The sequence below is a fragment of the Cetorhinus maximus genome, chromosome 15 (genome assembly GCF_964194155.1).
Source record: "Cetorhinus maximus chromosome 15, sCetMax3.hap1.1, whole genome shotgun sequence".
In the NCBI taxonomy this organism is placed as follows: Eukaryota; Metazoa; Chordata; class Chondrichthyes; order Lamniformes; family Cetorhinidae; genus Cetorhinus; species Cetorhinus maximus.
The window spans coordinates 37,866,296-37,880,454 of record NC_135893.1 but is presented as its reverse complement, the minus strand read 5'-3'; the positions used below and the strand labels follow the sequence as shown (position 1 = coordinate 37,880,454).

Here is a 14,159-nt window from a genome sequence, read left to right as displayed (position 1 = left end):
TATCCACGGATCTGTTGATACTTAACCTGCTTTCAGTCGTCCCTTCTGTGTAACTTGCTCGAATCATGAAAACATTAATATTGGCCAGAGCCATCAGGAGATGTTCTCTGGTGGAGGGCTGGCCATCTGCCCGTCGCCATGCCGACTAAAAAAGAAAACAAGGTCGCTTGTGAATCATTGAGAAGAGGCACCAATAGGAAGAATGATCTTTCTTAGTTCACAAATCCAACAACAGAATTGCTGATATCAAAGAATGTAACTACACCACACTAATGGGGATCTTCATCAGCATCAGTATTCCCTCCAAGAGTTTGCATGCTTCCCTCTCATTCTTCCAACCCATGCAATTCTAACAAGGTTGACAATTTGTTCTGCGGTGGGGAGGCTGGTGCAGTTCTACATTTGACAATGAGAAGCCACATTGGTAGCAAGAGCACACAAAGAAATTAACTGTTCTCTTTTCTGTTTGACTATTGAGAGGTTATCTGTCTGGTAGTGAGACTAAGTAAACTAAACAAACCCATCACAGCTGTTGCAAAATGATGGGCAGCAAGATGTCAATCTCACCACAACCCAATTTGGCAGCTGCATCATAATCGTGAGTCTTTAGTTAGACTGGACTTGAAGAGAGCTGGTAATCAGAAATCTGAAGAGCAATTCCAGGCATTACTAATGAAAGTAAGTCCCAAGAAGTTACTTAGGTATCAGGAGGGAGCTAGAACAACATACAATATATGAACTAGGTGAAGGAGTTGGCTGTGTGAATACTGCTTCCGCTTTTCAATACGAATGATGTCAAGCACATCCTGCGCAAAATTCATTTGCACAATTTAGTTATTACATCAAAAAGATGCAACAGAAATGGCTCTCCGTTACACAGAAAAACGGGGCTACACTCAACTTACCTCCATTTCACCGAATTGCCCCACATTTTGATGTAAGGAAGACAGCTGCACTGTATCAAAGGGAAGGTCCCGTGTGCATGACACAAGGGAGTGGATAGAAGCTGCACACTGCTCTCTACATGTTAAGACATGCAAGGCAAAAGGGCTCTGGATGTGGGGAGCGGTAAAAAAGCAGGACAGAGTCCCTGAATTCCGGTAAAACTGGTCTTTTGAGGCCAACAATCTCGTGTTAGGTCAATTAATTGATCCTACTGGGCCAGGTTTGGGGGGTGGGGGGGATGCAAGAATTTCCTGCAACCCTCCCTTGCAGTACCCACTCCAAAATGGAATAAGGATTCATAGGATCCTGGACATCAAGGCTATTAGGGGTCCCTTTGTGTAACCTCCCTCCACATTCCCCAATCCATTACAACACAAACGCGTGAGTTAATATAATATTTACACATTGAACTCAGAATGAAGCAAATCATAATATACCATGCTTAAGTTAAACGTAATTGCCAACGCCATGGGCATGAATCCCACACCCCGCCCCGATCCCAGCATAAACACCACTGGCCTGTACATTAACCCCCCACCCTGATCCCAAGCATGAACCCTATTGGCCTGTGCATTAACCTCCCCTGCTCCCAACTGCAGTGGCTGTTGAACACTTTCAGTGGTCTGTCAAGTGCACCAACTGCATTATGCCACGATGATCTCAGCTGTATTCCATCACTTGCTGCCCACACTGCCCTGTATTCAGCCATGTGCAGTGTAGACCTCTTACCTCATCTCATTGGATGCCAAGTGTATCATTAATAGGTCCCCTAATGTCACTGAATAGCATACGCAGATATTGTAAATAGTTGTGCAACTGAAGGTCACCTCAATGCTGATGATCTCATCCTTGAATAATCCAATCCATCCTCAGCTCAACAGAACATTACATACACATATTATGGTGCCTCTTAACTGAACACTAAGGTCTTCTAAACCCCACTTGTGGGTGGACGATCTCACAATCTAATCAGCAAAGGACTCTCTTCTCCACTTAAGCATTCACTGTACATCTCAAATATATATGCAATAGGTTAAAAAAATACAATGACAACCTACTTCTTTAAAAGGAACAGAGAAAGTTGAGGGAATGCCAGGTTGCGGCTTCTTTGCCGTGTAGTGCTCCAAGAAGATGTTGTTGCCTTGTAGAATAACATCAGGCATCCCAGTGATTGGTGAGGAGACAGGGGAGACACTGTGCTGGATAGTGTAATGTAATTCACCTCCATAAGAAGTAACCTATAAAAATGAATAGGGGGAGGCATGTAACAACAAGGCATGTAACTTGTTGACAGCATGCTAATATAGCCATGCATTAGGTCATGCATCGAACGGAATTGGTGTAAACAGCATCTTTGGCAACCAAATGTGCCAACAGAACTGAGACAGAACAAACATTATTCTTTCCCTATGATTAGGTAATTAAATTAAGCACTTAGACACTTGCATAATTATCCTCATGCAACAGAAGACTAATTTCATAAGGAAACTATTAAATGACCTCTTGCAGGAGACAGTGCTCCTCATTCTTTGCCCACAGTATAATGTCTCTATACAAGTTCACTGGTCAAATGTTAGCAAAACCAGGCTTTTGCCCTACACAATTTGTCACTTTACATGATCCTGAGTCGATGCATGTGTTCTCTCATCACCCCCCACTCCCCTGGTTTGTGTAAAGTTTTGTTCTGGAACATGCACTTCAATCTTTCTGAAAGGAGGTATCAGCAAAGAGCTCGGGTTGATAGAGTGAGCATAAACAGGAAGTGCCAAATGCAGTTTGAGAGTGACAGAACCAAGCAGCAGGAAATTGAACAGCATCTAAAAAATGACTGGTGACCAGTAAGCACTCTTACATCTTTGACTGTTCCAAATAAAATAACACAGAAACAAAGAGGTGGAAATAAGTATTGAGGCCACTCAGGCCTCGATGCAACAATTCACAAACTGAGGGGAATCACAACTTTTGTTTTGCCTCTATAATGCCGTGGCATCCATTTGAAATGTCAACCCAAATCAGGCGGATCTCCATTTACCTTATCGCCTTTAAACCGATTAGGCAGCACCCAGTAATAGATGTCACGAGGGATGGTATCAAAGTTCGCAAAAACCAGCTCATTCAAGGCATTCATTTGAACTCCTTCAGTGACTCTCTGCGTGTGCGCCATATTTGTCAACATGTAAAGATTCCTTTCCTGCTCATCATAAAGAGCTCGGACCTTGCAAAGAACAAGCAGCACAATTAGATTGTGGAACAATGAGGAACTGTCAGCAAATCTAACAGTCAAATTCATTTCTAACTAGTTCAACTCAAACACTAATAAATCAGTATAGTAATAATAGTCCATGTCCTCCCCCACAACAGCCATTTTTAAGATTTCAGCCAACTTAATATCCATTGCAGTAACTTCCACATCATATTTAAAACTACCTAATATTACAATATTGACATGTTGAAATAGATGGTTATTACTGTGTTACTATGATATAAAGCTTACATCCATATTGTGCCAGTCCTAAAGAACACACTTTTAAACAAAATCCTTCCTTTGTTTATTATACAACTCTGTGCACAGTGAAATGAAACAGTAACACTATCCCACTGAATTGGTTCTCAAATCCAGCATCACATTCCCTTAACAGGAGCATTTTCTATAATATCTTCCAAATCCAGCCAGCTCCAGGTTGTCATTGAAGAATTGGCCAACAAAAACATTCAAGGTTATAAATCACCCCAAATGTCGAAGAATTGCTGAAGAGTTGAAACTTTATTGCAAACTCTCAATACTTGAAATGCCAACAAAATCCATGAAACAGGTGAAGTTCTGCAAAGGTGAAAGTTGTGCCAAATCCGAGCTTTAATCTCCCAAATGGAACACAGAGCATGCACAAATTCCAACATTGGAAGAGTCTTGGTACAAAAATTGCTCATTTAACCTGACTTCCAGTAACAAAATGAGGTTACAGCCCCTGAGCAGAGGATGTTTAGCATGATGAAGGGATATCCAGTTTTTCTCTCCGTAGATCCTCTGCACCTATTCTCTGCCAAGTTGAAAAATGAAACCAGTAAATTGAGATCGTGTTAAAAAATCTAAAAATCAACCACTCCATGGAAAGGTACCCTTACAGATGCTTCCCCACAAGATGCCCAAACGCATTGCTGCTTGCATACTAACCTGGTCTCGGTGCCAAGATGAGCTGGCACACTGTTTGCTGATCCCCATGCAGAAACATTTCAGACAACCATCCACATTGGAGTCATCCAAATTGAAGGACCCCGACGAGCATTCATCACATAGTCTTCCAACAACATTGGCCTGTAAAACAGCCAACATAGTGAGAGCTGTATAATAGGCTGTGTGAAAGCCTGGACACAGCAGGGCCTGATTAGAACCCTCTGACATACCAAGGGTACTGAGATTCAAAAACACAGAACAAAATAAAAGACGTTAATGATAACCACATTCTTCTTGTTACAATAGGATTTTAAAAGAAAATTCCCAACTGTAAGACTCTTTCCTCTAACATTTTTAAATGCCACATCAAACGTCAAAGAAAAAAATTATGAAAAGTACTGGTTTTCATTTTATTTCATTCTCCCAACCATTTGAATGTTGCCTGCTTATTTTAAAGATCTTCAACCCTATACATAATCTTGAATATTCTGCAATTTTTTTTTATCTAACCCATACCTAGAGGTATTGCCGGGGTGGGTTTGGGAAATCCAATGCCACGACAGATTCCAAAATCAGGGTGTTATCACGTATTCTAAAATCTATGAATAATTAACACGGTCATCGCAGTAAAGAGGGCGTAGAGACTGGGATTGTTGTCCTTAGAATAGAGAAGGCTAAGGAGAAATTCTCAAAACTATTGCTTAAAATTATGAAGGGTTTTAATAGAGTAAATAAAGGGAAAATGTTTCCACAAGAAGGGTCGGTAACCAAAGCGCACAGATTTAAGATAATTGACAAGATGAGGAGAAGCTTTTTTTTTCACATAAACAGTTGGCGTGATCTGGAATGTGCTTTTTGAGGGGGTGGTAGAAACAGATTGATTAGTAACTTTACAAAGAAAATTGAATACATACTTAAAAAGAAAAAAATTGCTATGGAGAAGGATCAAGAGAGTGGGAATAATTGGAAAACTCAGCTAAAGAACCAGCAGAGGCATGATGGGCCAAAAGGCCTCCTTTCTGCTGTAGGAACCTACGATCATCCATCTGAGATTTTGGTCTGGACATAATCAGAATAGTTATTTCATACAATTCAAGCAAATCAACAAATTCAATAGAAAAGAGAGAAAAATAATCCATGACAGAGCTCTGGAGCCAATAAAGAGAGAGCAGGCTTGAAGTTGATTATATCGAGTACACTGGTCGACTGGTGGAAGGGGCAATGTTGGGGTTATTACCGTTTGCAATGTTATTAGTTATTAAAAGGACATGGTTAGATGGAATGGGCAGGTTTAACATCAGGAGCTGGTAAATTTCCAGCTGTGAAGCGACCAAAATATATAGAGTTCATTAGTCACTGATCTCTAAACATGGCAGTAAAAGGAGGGGGAGGAGGGAAGGAGGATAGTGCACAGAGGGAGGAATGGTGACAGAGGAATTCACACACGCAGAGTGAGGGAGAATTTGGCGAAAGGATGTGACACATCCAAAAACCAGATTACCATGGATTTTAAAATCATCATTTGAGCGCCAACAAATTGACCATCCAGCAAGTGGAAAGATAAAGAAACTACAAAATAAGTGACTGTGCGTTGGTAAAAATACAATAATATGACTGAACTAAAGATACATAAAATACCGAGTAGCGAAAACAGGCCAATAGACACAGGGAAGTCTCCTTTCTTGTCGATACTATCGCCATGATTGACTCAAGCACGTTTCTCAAAGTAACTACTGATTTTGAACTTTTTACTCATGTCCATGCTCTTTGCATCCACTTCATGGATGTTCTATGCAATACCGCCAGGTCTAGAGAGATATGCTCTGCGTATTCATGTTCGTCATTCTCTGGTCATTAGAACATATACCTACCTTACACGCACAAGATCCATCATATGATTCTGTGGAGTCCGTTCCTCTGCTGTCGCAATTTGAAATGTGTCCCGCTGCACAACAAAACAAATTTCCTTCAAAATTCTGCTCTGGATTGTATCAAAGCGTGTCAAGATTCATGAGAGAAAATTTCCTACATTACAACAGTAACTACACTCAATTGAAACACCTGGCCAGGTTCTCAGCTGTGAAAGGAGCTATATAAATGGAAGCTCTTCCTTTAGAATATGGGACCTGAAGCTGGGGAATCACAAGTTTTTTTTCATTCAGTAACAGTATCGCTACATAAAATATGGGACATTAAAGCGAGTATGTGCACCAGCAGCTCTATTTCACAGTACTATCCTTTCCGACACCAGCCACATCTTCCTCGTTCCCAGATTAATGACCTGGGTGGGACTGGCAAGCATTGAGAGCAATCCTGCTTCTGTAACCTCTAGGAACAGATCCAGAGGGAAACTACCTGGACTCTGCTCACTTTGGATCTCACTTCACCAGAGAGATGGTTTACTCCATCTGTTCAGTTTGATTAAAACCAATGTCCAGAGAGAGGTTGTATTGCTACAAATGTGCGGTTTTATGCGATGGCTGTTTTAAATTGCCTCTTTAAATTTAAGGTAAAGCAGGATATCCTGCAATGGGAGATGGCGCTCAGACTGATTCTGCCCAGAGACAAGCCCTTGTGATCTGTAGCCAAAACCTATTGAAAATCAAGTGAGAGGTTTCACACCTGGAACACAGGCGACACAGAGGGTCACAAAGAATTTACTGCTGTGAGGAGAAGCAGCCTCTATTGTTGTGAAGGACAGGGTGAAGTGCTTTTGTGTTAAGAGCTAAGCAGAATGCTTGCCAAAGTTGATTTTACAAGTTTTACATTTGGAGAGGAAGGGAACAGGACTGACGGGTCTTTTAGAGGTTCAAGGAGCAAAGAGTCAATGAGGTGGGCCTTGTTGGTGAAAGTCTGATCTAGATTACTTTGTCCGAGCGGCTCGATTTCCAAAGGACACCAAGAGGATTTGACCTGGTATGACAGGGAGAAGTAAGCCTGCTGGAAGCTGGGAATGTCTTCAGGCTTAATCTTGTATTGCTATCCAGCTGCCAGAAGTGTGGAGTAAAGTAAAAATGTTGCATGGCATATTTTGTTGGAAATAATTAGTTAACGCAAAAGTACATTTTCTGTAAGTTGGTGTGCTAGTTACCTGTTAAGGTGTGTTTGACCTGTGTTGATTTTAGTCTTAAAAACATGAAATCTTGTCCTTCAATAATTTCCGTTGATTGTTGGGAAATTCATCTCTTTTTAAAACTTACTGGTCTCTATGGGGATTGTAAAAATATCTCATCCCAACAGGCAGCCCACACTTGAATGTGGAAGTTCTCCTGAATTGATGCTGCATTTCCATACTGAGGGAATGCAGTTTATTTGGAGTTCAGCTAATCTGCTCAATTTCAGACACCATCCAATGGGCTAACTTAATTAGCAAGCAGCAATGAAATAAAAACAGAAGGTGCAGGAAAATCTCAGCAGGTCTGGCAACATCTGTGGAGAGAGAAACAGAGTTAACGTTTCGAGTCCAATATGAACATGTTCATCGGATGAAAATTCATATCGGGCTCGAAACATTTACTCTGTTTCTCCCACCACAGATGCTGCCAGGCCTGCTGAGTTTTTCTAGCACTTTCTGTTTTTATTTCAGATTTCCAGCATCCATAGTTTTTTTGCTTTTAAACAGCAGTGGAATTTGGTTGTAGATTGAGTTCTGAGATCCTGCGAACTGTTTTTTAACAACAACTGGGGGATTTGATGTGACCCTAAATGATAAAATTTAGCGCAAAACACCAGTTATCGGGACACTTGTGTGAAAAGCGGCCGGCTTTCTGGAGCTTACCATGTGGTCTACATTTTCCACCTGGAGTCATTGGGTTTCCTTCATAACCAGTGGCACATCTACAAGAAGAAAAAAACAAGCACAAGTTAAGCAACATCTCTTCGACCAGACCAGAGAATTGCATTGTTGTGGAGATAAACCTACATTTCACATCGACGTCCAGTATAGCCAACACTACAAGCATCACAGGTGGGACGCCCATCTGTATCCAGGAAGCAGGTATCTGAAAATCTGGAGAGAGAACACATGTCAGTGTGGTTCCTGCAAATGGCAATCACTCCCTAAATTTATCCTGGATTTTGCTATTTTTAAAGGCACTTCATTCTTAAATTAACCTCCACCCTGAAGCATTTTCTGCAAAAACAATTATACAGAGCGTCAGCTGTAGATCATACAGGGTACACCAGTTCATAAGAACATATCAAATGTCCTACATATAGACTCTTCAACTCAAGAGGGGGAGTGGAGAGGGAATGGAGAGTGGAGAGGGAGTGGAGAGGAAGGGAGTGCCGAGGGTGAGAGCGTGGAGAGGGAGGAAGCATAGAGGGAGAGTGGAGAGGGAGGGAGCATTGAGGGAGAGTGGAAAGGGAGAGGGCAGAGAGGAAGGGAAAGTAGAGAGTAGAGGGGGCGGGAGTGCCAAGGGAGAGTGGAGAGAGAGGGAGCAGCAAGGAAGGGAACATGGAGAGTAGAGAGGGCGGGAGAGTGAAGTAGAGTGGAGAGAGAGGGACCATGAGATGGAGGGAGCGCAAAAGGAGTGTGGAGAGGGAGTGCAGTACTCACAGGTCAGGAGTTAAGGTGAAGCTTCTCCATTCTATCAAACTATGTTCTCTAACTCCTACACTGAAACCCTTTACTGCACACTGGTGGGAATTTTTCCATTCAGTGCATCAATCTAATGTCAGCCCTGGGTCACACTGCCGATTTATCATAGGTCTGGTGTTGTTAGTCTACACTCATTAGAAAACACATTCATAGGTCACTCATTGAGCCAAAAGAGAGCAGAAATTTTTGGTCCATCTGTTTGGGCGGGATTCAAACCAAGGGGCCCAGAGAACAACAACGATCTGCAATTATATAGCACCCTTAATAAAGTACAACAGGCCAAGGCATTTCAAATAAAGTTAGCAAACAAAATTTGACACTGAGCTACAAATGGAAATATTAGATCAGGTGATTAAAAGCTCAAAGTGGTAGGTTTTCAGGAGTGCCTTAAAGGAAGAGAGAGAGGTACAGGGGTTTAGGAAGGGAATTCAGAGCATAGGATCTTGGCAACTGAAGCATGGCCACCAAGGGGGGAACGGTTAAAATTGGGGATGCTTAAGAGGTCAGAATTTGAGGAGCACAGACACCTTGGAGGAAACCAGCAAACCACTGTAGTAATTTGCCAAGCATATGATGAACCAATCCTATGGAAGTCCATGGTCGCCATCGCACTCTCAGGGTATGGTACCTGAAGAAGGAGGAGGAGGAAGGGAGTCAAGGGTTATGGGAGGCAGACAGGAAGGTAGAGTTGAGACCATAACCAGATCAGCCATGACCTTAATGAATGTTGAACCAGGCTCAAAGGGCTGAATGGCCTACTCCTGCTCCTGAGTCCTATATTCCTATGTACCTATGTTCAATCTTTGGAAAACAGGTTATCAGTTTCTCCATTTCCTATAATTATTCACAAAGTGAAGGCATAGTGAGGAAATGCATGGAGTGAGCGGGAAGGCACACAGTTCCGTCTGGCCTTTGTTATGAGGCTGCAGGGCTCATCCTGAATATAGTGAAGGTGCAATAAGTCTCAAACTCCCAGGCTGGGATAGTCAACCTGACTGGTAACAGCTGTCCCTTTGAGACAACAACATGTGAGAGTGGATTTCAAAGGTGGTCAGGAACATGTTCAGGTTGAACAGCACGCCAATAATCAGAAATTAAATTCACACATAGGGGCTACTGAAATCCTCTTCAGGGCAGGGTTGAGGGGGAAATTGGTAAAGGGCAACTGATAAGTAAACAGAAGATGTGTGAACAATAGATTGCCCATTAATATGGAAACAAAACAAAAATCATTCCCAAGTCTACACCAAACCACAAATCTGACACACACAGCTCGGCCTTGTCAGGTTCACAAATATTTGTTCCAGTAATGCTGTTTTTCCAGAGTTTTTCAGCTGTGGGACACTGACCTCCTGTGGGATTCAATAAATGGGCATGGACACGGCATGCAGTCGTTGGCAGTTCCTCGAGTGGGATTGCCAAAAAATCCAGCCTTGCACTTGTCACAGTGTGGGCCTTCCGTGTTGTGTTGGCAGCTCTGTGAGGTATGAAGAAACATATTAACTGATAAAAGCCATTCAAAACCTTTAGCAAAGTTTGCACAAGGAAACAGAATTTACTTGGGAACTTCGTCTTTATTCAATGCCTCAAGAAAACACCTGCACCTCAAATCCAAAACAGGCAGATCGTGAGATTACATATGCAACAGGAACTGCGTGTGAAGCCCAACTCTCAGTCACCTGGATCACAACTGGATCCAAATCCACCCTTCTTCAGAGGGTCTTGGCAGTTTTTTGATGAAGGGTCTCCACACACAACATTAATCTGCCTTTTCTCTTTTTAGATACTGACTGAGCTGCTGCATATATTGAGTATTGCTGAAAAAAAGAAGCTTTTTGTCTTGCACTTATCAGGACAGATTCAAGAATGCCAAATTTCGAAGGGAGCAACAATTTATACTGCACAAGAGAAAAGATGCCAAGTAAGTGAGCCACATGTAACGTGGCATATGAATTTCAATGCCGGAGCAATGCCAGGTATGTAAGCCACATGCTCCAACAGCTGGCGGATCGTATAAAACAGCACAGCGCTTCAGCTGTTTATAATAGGCAGAACACAGACCACACTCAACTAGCCCATGCTTGCAAAACTCAGAACATAATGACTAACATTGGACATGATTCTGCGATTGGACAGCAATTGCCAAGCAATCCTGAGTATGCTAAGAATTACACTCAACCAATTTGCGATCATCAACTGGGCTCAAAACGTGGCTCACGTACGCTTGCTAGGAGCTACATATATTCATACACAAGGATCTGTCTTATGCAGGCAGGAGGAACATGCCCAGGCATTGTGCCTTTTTTGAATTAAACAAAAGCCTGGGAAACAATAGTTGCCTGGTGCATTCTTCATGGCATTGCCTCAAACAGTCTGAATCAACATGCTATCCTTTTCTGATGCAGCATAAATTGTTGCTCCCTTTCAAATTTGGCATGTGTAAATCTGTCCTGATGGGTGCAAGATGAAAAGCTTCAACAGCATGTCTCTTTTTTTCAGCAATACTCAAGTTCTGTCCTACCAAGCACTAATTGCTGTATACTTTCAGACGTTTCTGATTTTGCTGTATGTTAGCACGGGTGTGATAACTGGTACAATTAGCACACTCCTCCAGAGGCAGTGAAGTTGGATAGTGTGAGGAAAGGAAAGAAAGTTCACTAGTGCAGATGGGATGTTCTTTTAAACAAATTTCTGGGGCAGAAGGAAGTATTTTCTTCTGAATTGGGCTGGCCTGTAACCGATCAAAGATCTCCAACGTGGGCGCATTCCATTCCCCAAGCACCAACCCACTTAACTTTTTCAACAGTTTTACATAATTGGCTTGTTTGATAAATTACTTCAAAGGGCAGTTAAGAGTCAATCACATTAGCCTGGGACTAGAGTCACATATAGACCAGACCAGGAAAGGAGGTCAAGTTTCCTTCCCCAAAGGGTAATAGTGAACTAGTTGGGCTTTTACGCCAATCGAACAAGTTCACAGCCACTTTTACTGGCACTGTTTTCTTATTGGCTGGGTTTTTAAAACCTGATTTGAAATTCTCAAGGTGCCAGGGTTATTATTTATGGCCTCTGGACTACAAATCCAGTAACATAATAACTATGCTCGTGTATCTAAGCTGCAATGCACCAAGTCACTGTGGCTTCTTTGGCAGCACCTCCGAAACCCACACCTTCCATGTTGAACAAGAACATCAGGCACATTGGGAACACCATCGCCTCAAAGTTACTCCCAAAATCACGCACCATCCTGGCTTAGCAATGCACAATCATTCATTCACTGTTACTGCATCTCCATATCGAACTCACTAATTAGCTCATCATGGGAGCATCTTCCCTACAAGGACTTGTGTCATTCAGGGCAGTGGCAACTAGAAATGGGTAATAAATGCCAGCCTTGTCAGTGACGCCTCTATTTCAAGAATTAAGAAAAAGGCCTTGATTAGCCCAAAAGTTCAGACAAAAATGTAGTTCCATTCACAAATCAAGAAATCAAAAAATACACTAATCTACCATGTATAAATTGTTAGAATCATATCCCTCAAGACTGAATTATTCTTTTACAAAATGGAAGGAGATGGCATGATCTGGCCATTTGGATGTTAACCTGGGATTTTTTTTTTAAAAAGGTCATAAGTTCACCTTGGAACCGACAGCAAGCAGGCCTCTTCCGAGAAATCACCTGACCTTTATGGTACTTGAGGAAGATCTGGCTGTTTGTTTTAAACTGCAATCACTTTAATTGATGACGAAAAAAAAAGCTGAAAAGGAAGGTTGGTAACTTGCTGGAAATCACATGGGTAAGAGGAAAAAAAACTTAAGCTGCGAACCTGCTTGTTTTGAAGGCTGTCTTGTTGTGGATCAAGCTGAGGAAGGAAGGCTGCCCTAGCTGGTTCTCTCTCTATCATGCCAAAAGCTGTGTGGGGCTATCCATGTGTAGCTAGAGAACCCTCATCTGAGTGTAACCTGTCTGCATTTGGACCTGCAAAGCTGAGACCAGTGGGTGAGAACTTCCACACATCCACAGGATTGGCCCATCTTCACACGCGGGAACTCCAGGTCAACAGCATTGAGACCCCGCAGACGTTATCCTTTATTTTATAACACCCATCCTGCAGAGCCCATCTCTGCAGAGAGACTGTTTGTCCTTTGTTTGTCTGTGTCTGTGTGTGTGTGTCTGTCTGTGTGCTGCAGGAATTCTTTAGGAAGAGGTAGTTATACTTTCCGATTACAATAGTGTGTTAACCAGTACTCGCAATTTGTTAAAAGAACAGCACAAAGAACATAGACTCTAAACTAAACTGCTTAACTCAAATTTCGTCCTACATCCATTTGACTTACACCCCCAGTAACTTAGGTCAGGGAATTATCAGATTAACTACTTGGTCTGAGTACTGTTTCAACAATTTGTATAAGGGCTGAGATTTATTGGGCCTTCCGCTTACTTCCAGCAAGATTGTTCCTTCAAATCTCCTCCAACTGCCATCGCTGCAGATTCCCCATTCAACACGGGCATCACTAACGTTTTAAGCATTGTCACCTTGGGTCAGAACTCTCCTGATTCTCATCTTTTTTAACTCTGGAGTCTTGCATCTAAAACTCACTCTCTCTCTCCTGAGCTTGACTACCCCAGGAGCCCAACTTACTGTCAGTAAATTCCTTCAGTTGACAAGAGTTTTAAACTCTTTTAGCCAGTACACTGAATTTCAACTGAATTCTACTAGAAAGAGATGGCCCCTATAGCAAGCTTGTTCTAAAAACTAAATCCTAAAACTGTTTGAACAGAGAGCCACACGTAGGAACCTACTTACCCCTATAATTAACTTCTTGTTGACCCTTTGCTATTGCTGTTGACCTCCCAGGCAAGCTGGTCACATGATCAATTACTGGAAGTAAGCTGCTTTACCAGAAATCATCTCCCAGAGAAACCTAGTTCTTAAAGGGACCGTCACTCCAACATAAAATACACATTTTTTCCCCAAAAGTACATGGGCCATCACACATCCATGACAAAAAGTAGATGACTGAATAATCTCTGAATAGCTAAATTTCTTTCCCTGACATTTCCTTGTTCCCAATTACAACATGATGTTTGTTAAGAGATAGTGTGCACCAGTACTAGCCACCAGAGTTCTCTTAAGGAGTCTGAATTTTCTTGCTGCAGTGTTTGAAATCCTTACCAGACAATATCCTGTGACTTTGTCACAGCTGCTGGCATGGCCATTGCAGCTGCAGCCATCACAAATACCCAGATACGGCCCGGTCGAAACACGTTTAAATCCTTGGGCACAGATCTCACATGACAGACCGCTGTAACTTACAGGGCACCTGGAAGAGAGAGAAATTTTTACCTTGTATGTATCTGCTCTAAATTAGCGACACTTTGAACTTAGATTCCTGTCCCCATAAACATGCTAGGTTGTTCCTTTCATATAGTGTTACACG

General features: G+C 42.2%; 1 protein-coding gene across 1 annotated transcript in view; it reads right to left on the bottom strand.

The window, feature by feature from the left end:
• The window catches only part of hspg2 (heparan sulfate proteoglycan 2), a 524,258-nt gene that overhangs the window by 260,904 nt on the left and 249,195 nt on the right, over positions 1-14,159 (bottom strand). The window contains exons 17-25 of the mRNA XM_078558280.1: positions 13,895-14,042; positions 10,067-10,194; positions 8,040-8,126; positions 7,896-7,954; positions 5,989-6,062; positions 4,118-4,258; positions 2,978-3,160; positions 2,004-2,183; positions 27-145 (exon numbers count right to left, since the gene is read on the bottom strand). Of these exons, the coding sequence (XP_078414406.1) occupies positions 27-145; positions 2,004-2,183; positions 2,978-3,160; positions 4,118-4,258; positions 5,989-6,062; positions 7,896-7,954; positions 8,040-8,126; positions 10,067-10,194; positions 13,895-14,042 (1,119 nt within the window). The remainder of the gene's footprint in view (positions 1-26; positions 146-2,003; positions 2,184-2,977; positions 3,161-4,117; positions 4,259-5,988; positions 6,063-7,895; positions 7,955-8,039; positions 8,127-10,066; positions 10,195-13,894; positions 14,043-14,159) is intronic.